Source organism: Pleurodeles waltl, chromosome 9 (genome assembly GCF_031143425.1).
Source record: "Pleurodeles waltl isolate 20211129_DDA chromosome 9, aPleWal1.hap1.20221129, whole genome shotgun sequence".
In the NCBI taxonomy this organism is placed as follows: Eukaryota; Metazoa; Chordata; class Amphibia; order Caudata; family Salamandridae; genus Pleurodeles; species Pleurodeles waltl.
Genome location: NC_090448.1, coordinates 292,493,036 through 292,513,177, shown reverse-complemented (window position 1 = coordinate 292,513,177; position 20,142 = coordinate 292,493,036). Strand labels below are relative to the sequence as shown.

The following is a 20,142-nucleotide window of genomic DNA, read 5'->3' as shown; positions in this document are numbered from 1 at the left end:
TGACTCGAAAAGACTTCTTCGAAGAAAAACAACTTTTAACACTCCAAGCCCAACACCAGATGGCGGGATGTGCACAGCATGTGTATCTGCAGCTACACATGCCATCGAACATATATATATACACACATACAAAAAAAGACTTTGGAATGTACTGTAACACTTATATATCACTTACTGCTCCACGAGGGTGCTGAAGTTCTTGCCTACAGGGGTAGCACACTACTACACTGTGTATGATGTGTGTTTGAATGAGTGAGGTCTTTGAATTGGTCCAATGGGGGGGAAGTCATTCCTTATAGTATGTGATAAGTACCCATGTATGATTATCATGATAAGGAATGCAGCACTTAGTGTGATGGTTGAGGAGTGAAAGGCAGGTGCACAGTTTATGTTTTTCAGTAGCCTGGCAGCTTTGAACAGGTCAGTTTATGACATTTCTTTTGACCACAGTCCACTAAGCTAGTTAACTGCCCAGGATTAGCCAGCTGAGATCTTTTTTGTTTAGGTTTATGGTCTTAAGCAGGCATACGCTGGGGGGAAAGCTGGTCAGGAGAGCTGCTGCTATGTACTTACTTACAATCGTCCCATATGCTATTGTCATTGTGAGATGTGAAAAAGCAGTCATAGTATGGAGTTAGTAGACACTAGCAGTGTGGATAAATTAGTCCTCCAGTTAATGCGGTATGTGTCCGACCTGTTCATTTATTCCAGGTCTGTTTAATTGATGATAAGTGGTTTGTTGCTATTAACTAGCACAGGTCTGGGCCACAGCCATGACCTGCAGTAGTTCTACAGTATGCGAGTGTAAGAGGGACAAGCAGTATACAAAATTGTTATGCAGTTGATAAAGACTGTTTGCCAATATAAGAGTGTGCTGATTGGGCTCGTGCATATCAGATGACTGTAGATTGTACCTGAAGGAAAGTTTATAGTTCTGGGTTGTTTATGTAGTTATCTTGAAAACAACCATGTTTTCAACTCTACTCTGAACTTCAAATTCTTGGGAGGTAGTGAGTTCCAGATTTTGGGGGCGTTTACTTGGAAAGTGGTGGCTTCGATTTCTTACAGTCAGGCAGTGGAGGTAGGATGATCAGTGATGCAAAGCTGGACAGTTGGGTTCCATTTGGCTTTTATTGCCCACACTGAATTTGTGGGGATAATGGTCTTTATCCTTGAGAGGCTCTACGGATGAAGCAAAGTGTCTTGAACATTGCAGTTTAGCTACAGGTAGCCAGAAGAGGGCAGGACTGGAGTGATGCATTCTCTTGGGTGGAGGAGTGGAAAGAGTTGCAGGAGCATTTTGGATTGGTTTCATTTTTTACATGTATTTGTTTCAGCCAAAGCCCATACAAATAAGTCAAAATGAAACAAAAATAGATCAAATAAAAAGAAAAGAGACAACTTTAAAAATATTTCAAGTTTGTCCAAAATAAGAATAGATTAAAAAAAATAGTTTGCCCAATACTTCAGTGTGGCTCATAAAAGAGCAGCAGGAAACTGTTATTGACCCAGTTACTAATGTGATTCGATCTTGTCAGCTTCCAAAAACAGGGGATGTAAAGAGACACTTTACAAAACTGGGAGGATTCAGAGTCAGAATGTTAAAAACTGTTTTTCATCTGTTTTTCCTTCGAGAATAGTGAACTTAGATATAGTTCAAAAATGTACTTGACAGGATGAGAGAGTATAACTGGAGTATGTGTCTCGTCGATGATTCCCACTCTGATTACACGTGGACCCGATAGTGCCTTTTGACAATCTTGAAACTCTGAATGGAGTTGATGCTTGGGTCCGTCCAGAAATGTGTACACCCAATGCTGGCTATTGTCATGGCTCCATGGACCAGCCACTAGATCTTTATGATGCCCGGAATCGCAGGAAAGCCCGGGGGCACGTCTTTGTAGTGAGAAATGGCCTTAGGTGTCCACAAGCGGAACCAATGGTGGATGGGCTTGATGAGAATCCACGATGCAATGCCCGGGAGAGCCAGCTTGCCATTATGGACTGCCATACAGGACTTCGGTCAAGCTGTAACACCCTGGGGAGGAATTTATTCTGTACGACTGAGGTTCTCAGCTTTCCTATAATCCCATAGTTCTGCCCCATAAAATCCAGTTTTCCTATAATCCCATAGTTCTGCCCCATAAAATCCGCTTAGATTGCCTTGGCTTTGTAGGCATTAATGGCAAGTTCAAGGGATCGCTCGCCAAAGTTGTTGAAAAAGTATCTGCATTTTGACTCAACAGAGCTTCCCTTTTTGATGATTGCACCATCAAGGTAATCTCTTTATCAAAACATACGCCCAGTCATCACTTTTTTCCTCTTTCCAGATTTACTCCATGTATTTTAAACGTCAATTTTAGCTGTTCTAGCGGTCAGACAATCATACATTTTATTGATATTGATGGTTAGTTTTTTGCTGAGGCAATAACTTTCAAGCCCCCGAAGGAACGGATGCATTGACCCGTCGGTATGTGACAGCGTTGTCAGTGAAGAGCAACAATGGAAATTGAATTCCTCTTATTTTGTGGACAATAACCAGGTCCAAATAACTTTTACCCGTATTATTTATATAGGTTGAAGTGCAGGGGTGCAAACATGCACCCCTTTTGGACATCGTGCTTAATATTAATTTCAGGAGTACACTCCCTTCTACCAAAGCGAACTATGGATGTGTTGTTCTCATATGTTTTGGAGGGCTCAGATTAGTTTCGCTGGGACACCCTAGACTCTTAAGGATGTACATAAGAGTGGGTTGTCCACCACACCAAAGGCTGACTTTAGGTCAATATATACCATATACAGGTGACATTTTTCATTACTGTGTATTTCAAGGAGATTGGAAAAAGCCTCAAGGCTTGGTCAAATGTGCTCTCTAACCTGTGGAATCTTCCCTTGATAATCATACAGGATCCTATTTTCCTCAGCCCAATTATCTAGCCCTTTTAAAAGCAGCTTACCATACATTTTCCCCATAGCATCTAGGAGCAATATTAGTCTATAGTCAGTAGGATCCCTGTGGCTTCCTTTATAGGTCGAAGCCTAACAGACAACACAGCTGCCCGACTGCCACGTGGTCATTCTGAAAGCTTCTCTGGGAATGCATCCAAGCCCATTGCTTACCATTGAATTTGTGGTTTGTAACTCACATTTTCTGGCTAGTTGCTGGTTTTATTTGTTTTAGGCTGTCAAGCATGTCTTCATCCCACTTATGGAGCAAAGCTGGTTCACCATCACTCCTTGTATTCTTCCACAAGTCCTCACTTTCGGTTACAGGCCTTTACATTTTGTTCTTATCTTGTCATATTAGCTGTGCCTTCAAAGAGAAGTCAAATGTCACCCTGCCTTTCAAAGGAGCTTGTTGTTTACTTTTCTTTTTCAGAATTTAAAGTGAAAGGGTTTATGTGTCAATCTTGCTGGGTACTAGGAAAGCAAATGCTTATTTTCTAGCACACAACAAAAAATGTCTAAATGAACTGTACAAATCTTTCAGAACACTTCAGAATTAAGAAAGCACAAATGAAGCACATGTTTTGCAATTCAGAAGCATGGTGTAAACCAATTTTAATATGATCAAAACAAATCAGTACGCTAGATGATGCCATTTCCACACATTATTGTTTGTATGCTGTAAATTTTTATCAGTAAAACAGTATCTACAAATGTAATAGTAATTTCAATTGAAAATATGTTGTCTGTAATGACAGTGCCTTAACACACCATGCATAGTCCATATTACACCACTCCAAGCTACTTCATTCTACGCCACTCTATGCAACTCTACTCCAATCTACGACACTCAATGCCACTCTAAGACACTTTTTTCCAATCTATGCCCCTGCACTCTATGACACTACTCCACTCTATGCCGTTAAAACCCATGACACTCTACTCCACTCTATATCAATATATGCACTCCACTCTACGCCACTTCACTGAAGGTCACCCTATGCCACTCCACACCACTTCTCTCTAGGTCACACTATGCCACTCCACTATGACTCTACACCACTCTACATTACTGTACTCTACGTCATTCTATGACACTCCACTCTACAACACTTTATTCTACTCTACTCCACTCCACTACACTCCTTTCCATGGCACTCCACAACACTCTATTCCATTCTTCGATACTCCACTCTATACCACTAACTTTTAACCATGTGGATCAGCAGCCAGAATGGTGTTCAACATAGCTAAAACACACTGGAAAGCCAATCGCTCCTGTATAGGCAGACCTTTTGGCTCTGTTAATGCTTCTTTGTGGATAGGAATTGTTATTGCCAAGTTCCATGCAGACTGGACTTGCTGATGGGTCTACATAGCATTTAACTCTCTGGCTAAACTGGGCCCTATATTGATAAATTGTTTCAAAGCCTGGGGCTTTTCTTGGCTTCTGGCTTAAAACTGCCCGTTGTACCTTCATCCTTTGTGAACTCTTAATGATAAGGTTAATGGCTGTGCCGAGCCTGTGGTGTCGGTACCGGCTGCACTCCCCTTGTGCAATTAGTTCTTGATACCTGCAGTTACTGACCAAAGGCCCTCAAGCCCGAGGGCAGTTCCTGCATCTCGCTTGCTGCCTAGCTCAAGTAGTTAGTTATATTTTATGTGTCTAGGAACAGTTTTGTCTTCAACGTTCTGGGTTTTGTCTGTTCAGTTTGAGTTGTTCACCCATATTAGTTTCTCACGATTGGGCTTAAATGTTGAGGTTACCCTGCTTTGGGCCCGTAGATTCAGGTGCTTATGTGCATCACCACCAGAAAGACAAAACTCTGCTACCAGAAGGTCATGGTCGCTTTCAGTTTGCTAACTGATCTCATGTCACTGACTGTGTGCCAAGCTTCTAACCGGATTACTACACAACCTATTAGATTAGAGTACTTACCAGAGGTCATTCCAGCAGGTGTATCAGAAAGCATGCAACCATACAAGTCTGAAGGGCAATTGCTGACAAAGACAATAAGCTGGACAGGCTCTTGCTCCTCTTTGTATCTTTAATTCATCCATAACAATGCTAGCCACATTCCGTGCCAACCCTTCTTCCATTAATACAAAACTTAGAAGCTTTCTATGTGAGTGAACGTTCATATCACCGCAAATCAGTTTTTGATTAGTTGTGTTTTGCGTATGAGGAAAGTGGTGACTCAGGTTTGACTGTAAAGTAGGCCAGTTTCCTTATTAAATAGGTATAATGCCACAGCATGAAAAATTATTATGTGTGCAAATTAGTTCAGCACCTCTACTCTTTTTAGGTCTCGCCTAGAGAGAGCTTTGGCTGTTTCACCGGTACTATATTTTCCCATTAAAAAAAAATTCTGACTAGAAATGCCTATAAGGGCGTTTGGTCAGCCTGCTTCATCCGTTGGTCTCTTCAGTTCACATTTTGTCCCTGCAGCACACAATAAGGGGCAGTGGGCCAGGCCACTTCAACCACGGGATCAAATGATTGTACACATTCATGCATTAAATAGTCCACTCCAGTTCCCAAGGCTGGTGTGCCAAGCTGCTTTCATTTAGCTTGTTTTATTATTTTTGTGATGAGTAATTGTTTACTTATGTTTGCAAACATATGTACACACCACCTTTACAAGGTGCAATTTTCACATTTATTACTTTTAATGACTATTCCAGCTTTTTTTTAAATGGCAGTCTTACAAAGCCAGAGCTTTTGCCTTTGCTAATGGTTATTTGGAGCACTTAGGCTTTGTATGTTGATCGTATAACTTATCAGAACAAGGACATCGTGTTCAACTCTGCCAAGTGTCTCTCATCGCAGGTTAGAGTTACGCATTCTGGGAATTGTTCCGCATTAAATCAGCTATTTAGCCGACTGTGCATTTGGGACGTAATTTAGCAGCATCTGGGACTATCGTTGTTCCTGCCCCTGGCTGCTACATACAGCCAATGGGGTGGGTGCACAAGGCCAGTGTACTAGACGGCCAGCCCCGAACGTGCCCGAGACATGCTTGGGAGTTACCTCTGCCTCACCCCTTCCCCACAGCAAGCAGTCTGATTGGCGCCATCGGAAGCAGCCCCTTCCGTGCTGCTCAACGAGGTATTTTCCTGGCAAGTTGACCCTGATCGATTTGTCGAAGGATAAAGTCACGGACCGACCGACCGACACAGTTGTCCCTGCTGGTGGAGTGTGCTGTGCATAGTACAGCCGGCACCACCAACAACGGGACCCTTGCCACTGTGGGACTGTGAAACAGGCGGCAACACTGCCAATTTTGTCAGAGAGAGACGAACGGGTTGGTTCTCATGTTATCGCCCGTAAAAGGATGAAGGGATCAGTTGGCCATGCTGTGGACTTAACTATGGTGCTCAACCTAGTGAGCTATCTTACATACTTTTCTCAATTGCTTACACAGGCTCTTAAAAGTGGATGCACTCGTTCACACTGACCAGAGAAGGATGATTCTGTTTAATGTAAGACTTTTTAAATTCAGTGTTTGGAAGGTCTGAACGTTTTGTAAAACGCGCAGGGCTGGTTAACTAAGAGACTTCTAAAAACAGATCTGATTGAATACATAGACATTAAAAACGAGACACACATTGTTTTTGAGAGTAACTGATGAGGGCTGCTGTCTACAGCAACAGATTCTGAAATGTCCACTTTTCTCCTAAAATTACATTCGTAGAATCTACTTGATGGGGACAGGCCGAAAAAAAATTAAGTGATAAAAAGTGCTCTAATTATTTTTATGAGGAATGGCCATATGAAATTGGGAGGAGAAGTACTAATAATCATGGGGAGTGTAAAATCTTCCCATGAGGACCACCTAAGTACTGGAATAGTTCCCAAGTGTCCTTCAAAACCTCTGAAGTTCTTTGAGCGTTTACTTGACAATTATGCGGTAAAGGTCTCAGTCTTCCTCCTTCCCACACTTTTTGAATTCCAATCAGAGATGGATCACAGCAACCAGTTACTCTACTTCCATAAGAAGATTCCAAAAGTTATATGACGACCACTGACCCTTAAGAAGTCCTTCAATAAGGACGAAACGCGTTTGCTGTTTTGTTTTTACATACAAGGACATTCTAATAAAAAGAAAAACTACCTTTGTCACAATATGGACTAAGTTGATTTAATTATTCTGAACTTTGTGGTGCACGTTCAAAGCTTTCCAAGGTCGCCATTTGGTACTGCGTTTTTGCGGGGTGAACGCCCTTCCGAACCTATTCAGTAGGTTCACCAGCTAACATTGCTTTCAAGTGGGCCTGGTGCAGGTATTGAAAACAGATGGTGGCCCAGTGGTGCCATTTGGCCTCAACCTGCTTAGAAAAATGGTGGGCAATTGTGCTTGCTTGTTCGTTCATTTATTTTTGCAACTCAAGCATTGAGCCCTGTTGTATATAGCACATCGGAAAAGTTACATGGAAAACCTTGGGAAGAGAGGAGAGCGGAGGACGAGCACGAAGGGCACCAAATCTGATTTCGCCCTGGGTGCTAACTAAGGAAAGGTCAACCTTGGGTCCAGCTCTCTAGCACTCCAGCTTTCACATTCCCTAGGTGTGGCGTGTGAGTGGATCACCTGTCCTGGTTTGTACTTTTTTCTTTGTATTCTGTAACTTGCAGTCATGTTTTTATTACAGGAAATTCAGGTTTACAATAACCAAAATGCAGAGCAAACATAGATTAAATGACGTAAAAATGTAACAGCCACTTTACACCCAAGACCAGGAGTGGACACAGATGTCCTTGTGTGCCATCTGCATTCCAAATGCATTGCAGGCAGAGATCACTGCACCCAGCCGGGACAGACTGTGGGGGAGGAGCACACGTCCATCGAACGCAAGGGTCTATCTCTTTCAAGTCTGCAAAAGTAAGCAGGGGTTACTGCTTAGGAGGATTTTGCAGCACACCTTTCATTTTGCTGTCCCCAAGTGATGCCTGCAATGCAGAGGACTTGAAGAAAGAAGTATTCCCTGCATTGCAGTCAGCAAGGGTGCAGTTATCTATAATGCAGCATGTGCAGTTATACTGTGGCCCAGGGGCATTAGAGGCCAAATGAACTCCAGTTATGGCTGCATTTTACTAGGCACCCTTCAAACGGGCAGAGGGCATTTACATGCTTAAAACCAGGGTCCATGGCACTATTGCCACGACACTGTAGGTCGGCATGACATGTAGTAACACACATTTGTTTTCCTTTCATGTCCCCTCCTTGGTACAACTGATGGACGTACTGAACGTCAGTGAATGAAATCATACACATGATGTCTACCATTACAGACAGATAAACGGGACTGGAAATCTTCGCATTGCGCCACTTTTCTTTTTAAATAGCTTGAAAAGTGTCACATTTGAGACAGGCCACTGTCACAGAAAGGCACACTGAAAATATAGGAATGTTACATTATGCTCCCTAGAAAACTTGGCACGTATGCACGCGATAAAACGTCACTCGAAATGCCACACATTTGGCAATGAAATGGCACTGCTACGAACATTCCATCCATGGAAATCTCACACATAAAGCAATCTGAAATTTTGGCAGCTGAGTGTCTTGAACATAGATACATGAAACTCAGACAAAAAACGGATAAAATGTGTTTGCGTGAATGCACCTACATGCTGCGGCAAAGGGCACGGGTAAATATCCAAATACTACTATTCGATAACATATTATTGACCGGTGCATTCACTGGCACATTCACAAAAACAACTCTGCACCTTCAAAAGAAGAACGACGGCAAAAGAAACATCAAGCGCTTGCAGTTATTAAAAGCATTTTTTTTTTATTTGTGAGACATTGTGGACGGATTGCACTGATTCGGTTCGTTAAAAATATATGTATGAAAACAGAACAGTCGAAGATTTGCTATTGTAGGTCGTCCTGAAACATCGCGAGAACGGATGAGGCGTGTAGACTGTGCTTAAAGCCACCTTCTCTGGATTTTTTTTGTCATTCATTGGTAAGGAGAGGTGAAGCCCACGCCTGACCAGAAGATGGCAGCGCAGCCCCACATAAGAAGAACTTGCATGATAACTTTTCCGAAAAGTCGTCACAAAATTATGAGATCGTCTCCAGCAGTCAACTCCTAGTCCGTAGCGGACTTTGACAAGGCAGTTCAACCATCAGTGCCCTGTGCCACCATCACATTTATCACCAAGAATAGATAATTAGGTCAAATGTCATACGAATTCCGGATAGAGAACTCCACGTGGACCACTGCATTTGGTTGTCTGATTTAGAGAGAATCTTCTGATGAAAAACAATACATTTCCAGTACAAATCAGTTCATGATCATGAAATACGAAATCCAATCAGGACCAAAATCGGAAGCATCATAATTAAGGATACCAGATGGCTCTCCTTCATAAATCATTGTAGTCAGGCATTATTCAATTGGATCAGCTAAAATTAAGCCGATATGTAAGCAGGTTGGTAAATGAAAATCCAGGATCAGAGCATTGTGTCTTTGGTGACGTGGATGCATATGGCGAATTTACAAATAATTCATTTTTTTGTATCTGTGCGTAGTTACTAATGATTTTGAAAACTAAAAATTGATCTATTTTATACAGGCCCACCTCTAGTGTTAGCACTTGCTACCCGTTTCCTTGTGAATTTACATACAATACCTTGATGTTGGTGTGAATGCAAAAAAAAAAAAAAAAAAAAGGAAAGGATAGGATAATGCTTCATGCAGAACACAGGTGTAAGTATGGAGGAATACTATTTATCACTGCAACCCGTACTATTGTTTTGGAGCTGTGACCTGGAAATATCCCATATAGGTTCCAAGACAACGTCATTAAATTAGGCTTACGTCGGTGATGCAAGGATTGCAGACCTACAGCTATTCCTGAGGAGGAAACTTCTGTGGCAGAGAGACCCTTGTCCTACACCGTGCTTTCCAAAGGGTACAGCCTAGAAGGATACTGCCTCTGTCGTAGTGCTGGTGGAAGAATATGTCAAAGACAAAGCCTTGAAGCACTTCTAGAATGTTGTTAGGCTGTAGTCCGAGAGGTCTCTTCTCATTGTACGATGAAGGTACAGAAGAAGGGGTTTTCAAAGGAAATAGAGGAAGGTATGGATCCATAGAGGAAAGGGTGAGGGAACAACGTGGGCCATAGAGAGAGCGAAGTGCGAGAACTGTAGGAGTATCAGAGGCTTGGAGATGGACCAAAATCTCCACAGAATATAAAATATCAAAAATAGGTTTTTAAAGCATCATAGCTGTCATCATGAAGTAGAAAAATAAGAATTTTGATCTAGTTAAAAACACTTTAAGTGCAGAAAGTGCAGACCTTCTTTCCCACTTTCAACGTCACCGTTTCTTAAAAATGTCTCATAGCCCTTGGCTCAGAGCGCGCACACTGCCTGCTTGTTTTCTCATTACTGACTCCTTTTGCGGTAGAGATATGCATTGCTGACCTGGTTCATGACCACTAAACCAGTGACGATTGGGCAGAGGGCAGCCAGGTACCAAAAAACCCCAGTAACCGCAGCAGTGAACCAGAGCGAGCACATGCCCAGGAGAAGACTGGTACAGCCCAGCAGGTACCCCACCAGACCTGATGTTCCGTGGTACATCTTCCGCTTTGACAGGCTCCAGCGAGTGATTAGCTTGGGGTAGAGCAGCGTGACACCTCCCAAACTCTGACAGGCAGCATAGACAACTGTAAGCAGCCCCAGGAGACCATGCCAGGTGGCAAAGTGCGGCTTGTCATTGAGGTACTTGTTGTAACTGATGATGGCCAATCCCAGAGCAGCAAGAAGAAGGGCGCTGAGCTGGGCAGCCCAATGGAGGCGGACCTTAACTTTGCGGGAGAAGGAGCGGAGCACAGAGCTCTCTGGAGAGAAGACCAATAGCGCTTCGGTCATGAAGAAAGAGAACTGTGGGAAGAAAGGGCAGCAGTTAAATGTCTGATGCAACTAGGTCAAGTCAAGGCAGTCACGCAAAGTTAAATCAGAACAAAGGGTCACATGCAGAGACGGCAGTAGGTCCACTTGATCGGCAGCAGAGACCGACAACGAGAGACAGAACAATGATCATGGATCACACGCTCACCATAACACACACCATGCAAAATTCATCCAGAGACGGGGAGACCATACTGCAAGGCCACAATAGAAAAGATTTTGAGATCATTACCACCATATTTGCTCTGTTCACTTAGGCATTCGATGGCAATAAACAGTGAAGCACTTGTGCCACTTCTGACTCCAAGGGTTTATTTAGCATTAATGGGAGCTCTGATGTGCATTCTGATTTTACTAACTGAATGTGCAGAATCTATTTTTAGAAAGTGTGATCTGTGTATAAACCTCTTGGACTCCAGCTGTTCAAGTCTTTGGGCCAGATGTACCAAAGGATTTTACCCATTCTGTGTCTATGGGAAAAAGCTTTCGTACATATGGCCCTTAGTTTCTTTAGGCTGTACCTTTTGGGATTCTGGTGTTGTTTACAGTTGTCTTTGAGACGCCTGTTAACTGGAGACTTTATTTTTTCTATGTCCGTTTTACTTGAACTCTCTATAGGAAGTGTTTGACACATAGAATTCTTACGTAGGTTTTGTTAATCAGGGATTAATGTGTTCTATGGTTTGCCATTCATTTGTAATTAAGGTCTTCATGACACTTTATGCATATTTTCCCTGCACCACACTTAAATATTTCTGTTAATTTTTTGCACTATTTTTGGCGCAAGACTCAGTCTTTTATGCTTCCAATATGTATTCCTGTTTAAATCTGTTAAATTTTGTTATTCTGATGAGGAGTGTGGTCTCTAACCACTAAATCAGGTGAAGACGCTAAAGACGAATTACTTCAGTAAATTTTGGGGTGATCAAAACATTGGGGTTCAGATGATTATTCGGGTTCGGCTCAGAAATGGTTAACTCTGACAAAGTTGTTCCTTGAGAAGGGTTTTCACCTCCTCAATCAAAATCCCAATTTCTCATATTGGTGTCAGTGGTAGGAACCAGTGTTTTTATTTGTGCAGGGCCACTAAGTGATTTTGTGTAACACTCAAATCCTGTATAAATAACTTGGTACCCAATTTAACGTTTTTTTTTTTTTTTTTTTTAATTCTCCCTCATTGACTTTTCCTTTTTCCAAATTCACTTCCGTTATACCTTACTTTGTGCATTTGTGATTCTGCCTGCAGCAAGCATGGAGTTTGAGCTCAATAACATGGATAGCTACACTATAGCTAAGCTCAAAGGCTTCTGCAGGAAGAGGTGGCTTCCTGTAAACAAAAAGCAGGAGCTTCAGAAAGCCCCAGGGGCTGGGAGGAGGCCCATCAGCTACAGTTAACACCCTAATTGTGACCTTAGAGAAGAAAGGAGGGTCCACAGGAGTGAGGTCCCCTGCTAGATCAACAGCAGGCAGCAGTATCTCTCCCTGCAACATGTCCCCAGAGGAGCTAGAGGGCAGGCAAGCAGAAAATGAGTTCAGTTTGAAGATGGCCAAACGAAAAATGGAGGAGGCAGCTGCCCTGAGGGCTGCTGAGGATAGAAAGGCTCGGGCAGACATAGCCTTGGTAAGGGAGAAAGCGGAGGCAAAAAGAGGCTTGGCAAATGAGAAAGCTGGGGATAACAGGGCCCTGGAGGAAAATAAGCTGGCCCCGGGAGAAGGAGGATCTGGATGCTGAAAGGGCCTTGGGTGAAAGAAAAGTTATATTGGCCCATAAAGAGAGTCTTTAGGAGCTAGACCTTAAAGCTAAGCAAACAGCAAAATCCATCAGGAATGGTGGAGGCATGCATACAGCTATGTTGTGAGGGATGAAACTGATAAATGGTTTTCTGCCTAAGAGGTAGTCCTTAAAAGGTGAAGGGTCCCAGAGGAGGGTTAGGGAGCAAGCTTGTGGAAATACATGCCCACATCGGGGAGGGCCACTCTTCTGACACTAGGGATGAGTGATCAGGTGATGTATGCTCCTATGAAGGTCATTGTACTCGCCAAGTGTGGGTCAATCTCTGAAAATAATGCATCAGGTTCAGGGACAACCAGGGGGGCAGCAAAGTGAATGATTTTAGTGGTTTGTACAATCTAATTTCGTAAGAGTATATACTCAGTACTTGCTTTACAGGGGTGCTCAAACATCTGTTTGACAGTACGCACACTGACCCCAGGGAGCTTTCAAATAAGGAAGACCTCTGGATTAGTACTAGAGTTTCTATAAAGGTACCTGGGAGTCACCCCAAGAAGAGTAGATCAGGTTTCCTCCAGCAGAGTGAGGAAGAGGTCCAGGGAGATAGAGACAAGCCCCAGAGTAAGGTGGAGGTGTAGGGTTCCCAAGCCCCTTCTTAGAATAAAAGGGGGGGGGGCGGTCTGCTTGCCAGTAGTCCAGGGCACCCCATTTCCAGCCCCTGTGCTTCAATAGTCCTGAGTTTATAGACAAAGGTCAGAACATGCCCTAGTCTCCTTTAGTTAGGACATACACTGAGAGGGTGAGCTGGTGATCCCCGAGGGTGGAATTCATCATTTCTGATAGGTCACAGTAAATGGGATCCTTGTCACTCTCTGAGAGACACTGTGCCACCTCAGAGGTGTGTAGGGTGACTTGCGCCCATAGGTAGAACTTCTTCTGCCCTAATGTCAGGTCTCCCTAGAATGGGGTAAGGAGGTGACCTGGTGGAGTGATGTGTGGGGGGACGGGTGGGGGGGGCAAGAGAGTGGTCATGGTTAGTTCCCAGATGCTCACAGACTGCATTCTGAATTTCTCACACCAATAAATGCATGCATTACACTCTGCCGAGCATGCCTAAACACTACCTGGTTGTGAGATGCTCTCAGAGAATCAACAACAGCCACAGATTAAAATTAACTTGGGCCTATGTAATCACACAGTTTTTCAGAAAATGGTAGAAAATTATTCTCTTTAATTTACCAGCACTAAACAGCAAATTAATCTATTGATAGCCAAAACGTAACTTTGGAAAAGCTTAGGAAACATCTACTCTACTTTCTAATGACAAATTCATGCCTGGACAACTCAGGAGCTGATATTTAACATTTTTCAACACAATAAAAAAATACAAGAAACAAAACACATATAAGATTGCAATGTTAATCAGTTTTCCTCTAACACTTGAAAATATAGGTCCTCGTGAGAGGAAATAAATCTTAAAATAGCATATCACATATGACCTTAGTTGGTCCTTGCCACCTATAACAAAACTAATAATACATAATTTTAAAAAAGCTATGCAAAGTGAAAAAAAACCTTAATATTTAAATCACATTCCTCTATCACAAGTACAAAAGACAGAGCACCTCCCGAAACCAAACATTGACAAATAGATAAAGAGTGAAAGTAAACTCAAATAGAAAGGCAAAGACAATAAGACTACAGAGACAGACAAACGGCTGTTGATACAAAGAAAAAAAAGAGGCTTATTTCAAAACTAAACATAAGCGTGTGAATACTTTTGACAGACACAAAGAGCAGGTCATTGATTCTATTACACTACACAGAACAGATATCAGGGCAGAAAAAGTACAGTTTTTCATTTCGATCAGACAGATTAAGTGTCATTTTCTCAATAATGTTGTTTACTCACGGCCATAGACATCAGAAATGGATGCCAGGAGAAAAGACCTGTTAAAAATAAAAACAACCAATTATGAGTGTGATATCCAGATCAGTTGCTGTTCAGACTCCTCATATGTGGCTGCGTAGCCTCAATTTTGAAGCAACAACACTTATTCTGTCTTGAATTCCAATAACACTACTGCCAGTTACACTACTACTCTCCTGAACGAATTTGTAGACCACTTTGGCACTTTTTGTGCTCACGAGCATACTCAAATATTTTGAGAGATTTTCACCTTGGGCTCCAAAGTTATCTGCATTTATTAGATAGAAATATGTCTGTCCTACATGCAAAAGCAATAGAGTAGTGTGGAGGAGGGAACATTTGCACATTGAAATATCATCATATTGAATGTACTAAAAAGCTGAGGAGGATGGTTTTTTTTTATTAATGGACAAATCATAATGGGGGTTCTCATGATCAAATCCTTGGTCTCATCCCAAAACTAGGTTTCAGGGACAAGTGATGCAATTGCTGAACAATAATTATCTGCCACAAGGATTGATTTTGAGTCCCTATTTCCTGGTAGCATCTTCCACTCCGAAGCCATTCTGTTGCTCTCTCTGGAACCAGGAGAGGTTGGAGTCCCTTTGGAACTGAACACGCACTACTAGGCGTCTGTGCTATGGGAAAAAACTGGGGTTTAGATTACACTGACTGGTTCTGTAGATCCTCTCTTAAGAGAATCAGGGCTGGGCAAAGTTTTTATTATGCTAGTGACATATCGAGTAGCTCCCAATTATTAGCTTACGTAGTTTTCATAGTTTCTTTCTTTCCCTGCAGCTATGCACAAGCACAATGTTTCTCTTTGCATGGGTTCTGGGTGTGACTGGATACCTTGCATAGCATTTCCACACAAATGTCTCGCTCACGAGGGAAACATACATCAAGTTACACTTGCAAATAAAGGCTGACATAAGGGAATTTCTTGGCGTATTTTTCTGAAATACAGTACGTTGACAAGAAAAATGTATGCAACTTTTCACTCCCCTACAATTCAATAGCCTGCCAAGTCAGGATCGTTCTGTCCAAAAAACTTTACAAAATACCAAGCAGCAAGAGACAAGAGTACAGCATTTCATAATCCAAAGCAGTTTGCTTTGTGCAAGAAGGAATTTACCTCAAGTGTAACATGCTTAATGTACAGTAATGAGTACATATTGAAGACATCTTCAAGTTATCGTTTTAATTTGTGGAGGGAAGCTTATGAGGTACGAGTGCTCCAGGTTTCTCAAAACAGGAGATGTGTAGTATAGCACACCTTACTAAGTAGTGACACTGAGCAGTAATCCTACATAAAAGTTAGTTATTAACCCTAGTGCTGAGCATCAAACCTGATGATCAGTTACAAATGTCATCATGGTGCATGCAGTAAATTTAGACATTGCAGGTTTTATTCGCTAAGACTCTGACCAGGCACTCGCATGGCGCTGCATGTATAAGCAATTTTTGTACCATTATAAAAGCTGGGGCAGAGGTTAAAAATTGTGCAGTGGAACATGCGTGTCCACGCAAGCATTGGTATATAACCCCTCTTATTTTAGAACCTAGAGCTGGACTGTGACTTAGCAACCAGAGTTAAAAATAAATCTACGGCTGAAACATCACACATGGGGCCTGATTCACAAACTGCACTTCTGTGTGAGTTTACAATTTTAAGTAAGCTTACTACTTTTTAGTATTCTCAAACTGCACTTTTGCAGTAACTTACACTTTTGTAGTAAATCCAGCACTACAAATGGAGAACCACTGGTAAGTCCATTCACACAGAAAATAACGGAGGTAGGGACTTTCAGTTAAACCCCAAAGGAAATCATGTCAAATTAAATTATTTAAAAAAGGCAAAAACATAACTACCTATAAATGAACGTTTAAAAAAATGTAAAAATATACATACTCTTATTTAATTATAAAATAAGAAATAACTTATTTTGAATTTAAGAAACAATGTAACAATAAATGATATTAAATAACCTATCTAGAATTTAAAACAAATGCAACAATAAATGTTATTAAACGGAGTCATGCTGCTTCTATACTCACTTGATCCTGGCCTGGCCACCACACCCACGGAGATGGTTAGGGCAAGAGCTGAGAAGTGTGCAGCCACTCCAGAGAGGGCTCGCAGGTACCGGTAGGGCCAGGTCTCTGTCTCAATGCTGAGAGCCATGATTGGATCACCCCGTCCCTTTTCGACTGCTTCTCTGAATGTGATTTTGCTATGTCCTTTGTCAGTGTCCCTGGGCCTCTGTAAAGCAAGGTGGATATTGAGTAAAGTACCTAACAAGTACAGCTGGTAAAGAAGGAAAATAATCATGTGAAGTCACGAAATTCTTCGATTTGGGGGTGAATGGTTGGTCTCCAACCTGGAATTCTGTCATCTATAAGAGAAGCATACCCTTTTCAGCAGCATCTCCCGCCAATAGAAACTCGTAAAATACTTCCAGACTGCAGAATTTGTGAGACTAAGATTACGTCATGTAGATACAAGTCATAATGTGATCCGCCAGGTCACTGAAATGTGTCCATCATTTTTAAACCATTTCTATGACCCCTTTAAGCCACTGCTATGGTACTTTAGCACTTTTTTCCATTTGGGTGCCCTTTAACGAAAACGGATGAGCCTCCAATATCTAGTGCTGGTGCTGGTTATTTGACTATGCATAGTACACAGTTTGCTCTCCTTTTCATTTAGAAACGGTTTGTGTGAGTTAGAGCTAAAGTAAAACACAGCTAAGTTGGGACAGTGTCAATGAAAAAACAGTTTATCTTGAGACTGTGGAACCTTTCGATTTACATCACCCTCCGTCGTTCGAACACCCAAATCTAATGGGGTAAATAAACCAATAAAACCCCTCCCCCTCAATTGACATGGAGAGTTTGCCTCTGTGATGATCCATCCTGTGTGGCATATCCTCCCCATGACAGACACTGCAGTTAATAGGTGGGTGAAAAGTAGGTCAGGCGTGGCTTCGGGCGTCAAGATGGCGGTCGCACTCTGAGAGTGCTCTGGACCCCTCCGTCATCCGTCATCCGCCCTAAGAAGCTGCCACCAGGGAAATTTACTATGCTGCCCTACTTGTTCCCGCTAGCTCCCAGACATTGATGAGACCTCCGGCACCGGTGTCAGCGCGGCCCGAGCCGTGAGTGCTGGTCGCGACCGGATCGATAGGTCTCCCAAGATGGCGGCCGGGCTGACGGCGTCTCGACGAGCCCGGGGCCCGCCCGCTGACGGGGCTGCCACCGGAGTGAGTGCCGTGCGCAGCGCTCAAGTGCCTGGAGCGGACTGTGACCTGGGGCCCCCGGCGGATGGTGGAGCGACGCGGCCGGCGTCCCTTGTTGGCCCTCGGAGACTCGGACTCCGTGGCGCCGGGTTCGGAGAGCAGAGGGGAACCTGCAGAGGGTGAGCCCTGGGACCGGGACTCCCCTGTCTGACTCAGACCTGCGCTGCCGGGCCCCAGGACGGGGGCCTGACCGCAAATAAAGCTGCTGCGGGCGAGCGAGCCGTTTAAATTTGGAGCCCCCCGCAAGAGAAGAGGCGACGCGGCCAAATTGATGTACCCCGCCCTGGCGATATGATCGCATCGATGCTGGCGCTAAAGAGGTGAGCCACACGGTGGGGGCTGCCTCGCTTGAGCCGAATAAGACGCGGCTGTGCGGTGCGGCCGCTCTCCTGTCCGTTGCCCCGTGGCGGCCGAGGTGGGGTGGGTGACCCTCGGCCCCTGGGTCCGGCCGCCCAGGAGCGGGGCTGCCCCCTCCTAAGAAGAAGGAAAGAATAAACATTGCATTGGAAACTCAAAAAGGGCGCAGCAGATTTGGGCAACAGTGTTGTGCCCCCGCGATTTCCATTCCTCAAAGTAAAGAGACTCCCCGGGGACCTGTTCCCAACCCACGGCCATAACATTGATAAAACACGCCAACAGACCCTGGTGATGGGAACCCACTGAAGACGTGTTGAAGTCTCCTGGAACGGAGAGAAACCAGACACTTGGCAGACCAGCAACACGTGGCTGACCGGAGGCCACCAAGCCCCGGGGAGGGGACTGCGACATCTATCATTGATGCGCCCTGATGAGACCCTGCCGATGGTCCTCCTTCGGGACCTTCCCTGTGGATGCGTCTAGGGTGTAGAATTTGGGCAGAAGAGCTGCATAATTCGAACTAGACACTCCATCCCCTCACTCCAAGACAAAATGGGGAAGGATAGAGCGAATAAACATCCCCCGCCCTCTCAGCAAAAGATTGATCAATTTACAACTCCAACAGGCCCTAGAGGAGACGGAGAGACAGCAGCGGGGGGCCTGGCACCGGACGGAGTAAATGCCATTCTCCTGGCAATTCAATCATCGCAAACAGCTGTGGAGACTAAAATCGGGGAGGTGCGCGAGGACATGGGCCTCATCAGGCAGGACCTCAGAAACGCGGTAAATCGTATCACTGACGTGGAGGGCCGAGTCTCCCACAATGAGGACGAAATAGCAGACCTTAGGACCAAGGTGGCCCAGTTACAGACGCGAACATCCGAACTACACCGCCGGGCGGAAGATGCAGAAAACCGATCGAGACGAAACAACCTACGTTTTGTAGGATTCCCGGAAGGCTCGGAGGAAGACAAAGCCACAGAATTCTTAGAGCGGTGGATCAAAAATTGGATGCCAGACCAAACTCTTTCACCCTGGTTTGCAGTGGAACGTGCTCACAGGGCCCTTGCCCCGCGCCCCCCTCCGGGCGGTCCAAAACGCCCGATGATTGCCCGAATCCTCAACTTTAGAGACCGTGACAATATCCTTAAAGAGGCTAGGCGCTCCGAAAATCTCCAGTGGGAAAACCACAAAATCCTAGTATTCCCGGACTACACCAGGGAGGTCCAGACCCGTCGCCGCTCATATGAGCAAGTTAAACAAAAACTTAGGGCGATGCAACTTTCGTATATGCTCCTCTTTCCAGCGAGACTTAAAGTCATTATGGCGGGCAAGGCGTACTTCTTCGACTCCCCGGAGGAGGCATGGGATTGGCTAACTGAGGAGGGCGTTGGGGCTCGAAGGGGGTCCGCGGCGGGGAGAGGGGAGCCCTCCAGGGCGGATCCCCCCCCGCTGGGGGGCCACGGAGGGGCCGTAAGCGCACTAGGTCTCGGAGAGGAAGACGAGGAAATCCGGACGCTCCCATGGGTGAGGAGACGGTGGGAGAGACGGGCTCACGGAGAGAGGGGTTGCCTGTTGGGTCTCCAGAGGGGCGGATTCAGACGCAGACTGGAGACGATGACCGCCTGAGTCAATCCCCGGCGCTTGGCTGACATGCTGCACGAAGCCCCGAACGGAGCGTGTGTGGGGGGGGGGCCGAAGGGCCCGGTCCATCTCGAGGAAATCAGTGAAGGGCTGCATCGGGAATATGGGCTTTCCTTAAGACTTGTAAAGTATGGCATGACTTTTCGTGATTAGTTGTAAATGATCCGACCTAATGGAGGGGTCCACCACTCCACTCCTATGGCAGCCTATATGGCTGTTTTGTTCTGGTTGATTGTTAGGGCGACAGATGCTTCCTGGGTGGGAGTATGGGGAGGGGGGTGGTTTTGGGGGAAGAAGGGTAAG

At 44.4% G+C, this 20,142-nt stretch overlaps 1 protein-coding gene across 1 annotated transcript in view; it reads right to left on the bottom strand.

Moving 5' to 3' along the window:
- Nucleotides 1-8,725: 8,725 nt before the first annotated feature.
- The window catches only part of CYB561D2 (cytochrome b561 family member D2), a 45,212-nt gene continuing 33,795 nt past the window's right edge, over nt 8,726-20,142 (bottom strand). The window contains exons 2-4 of the mRNA XM_069206757.1: nt 16,598-16,802; nt 14,522-14,559; nt 8,726-10,850 (exon numbers count right to left, since the gene is read on the bottom strand). Coding sequence (XP_069062858.1) covers nt 10,350-10,850; nt 14,522-14,559; nt 16,598-16,724 — 666 coding nt within the window. The 5' untranslated portion in view covers nt 16,725-16,802 and the 3' untranslated portion in view covers nt 8,726-10,349. The remainder of the gene's footprint in view (nt 10,851-14,521; nt 14,560-16,597; nt 16,803-20,142) is intronic.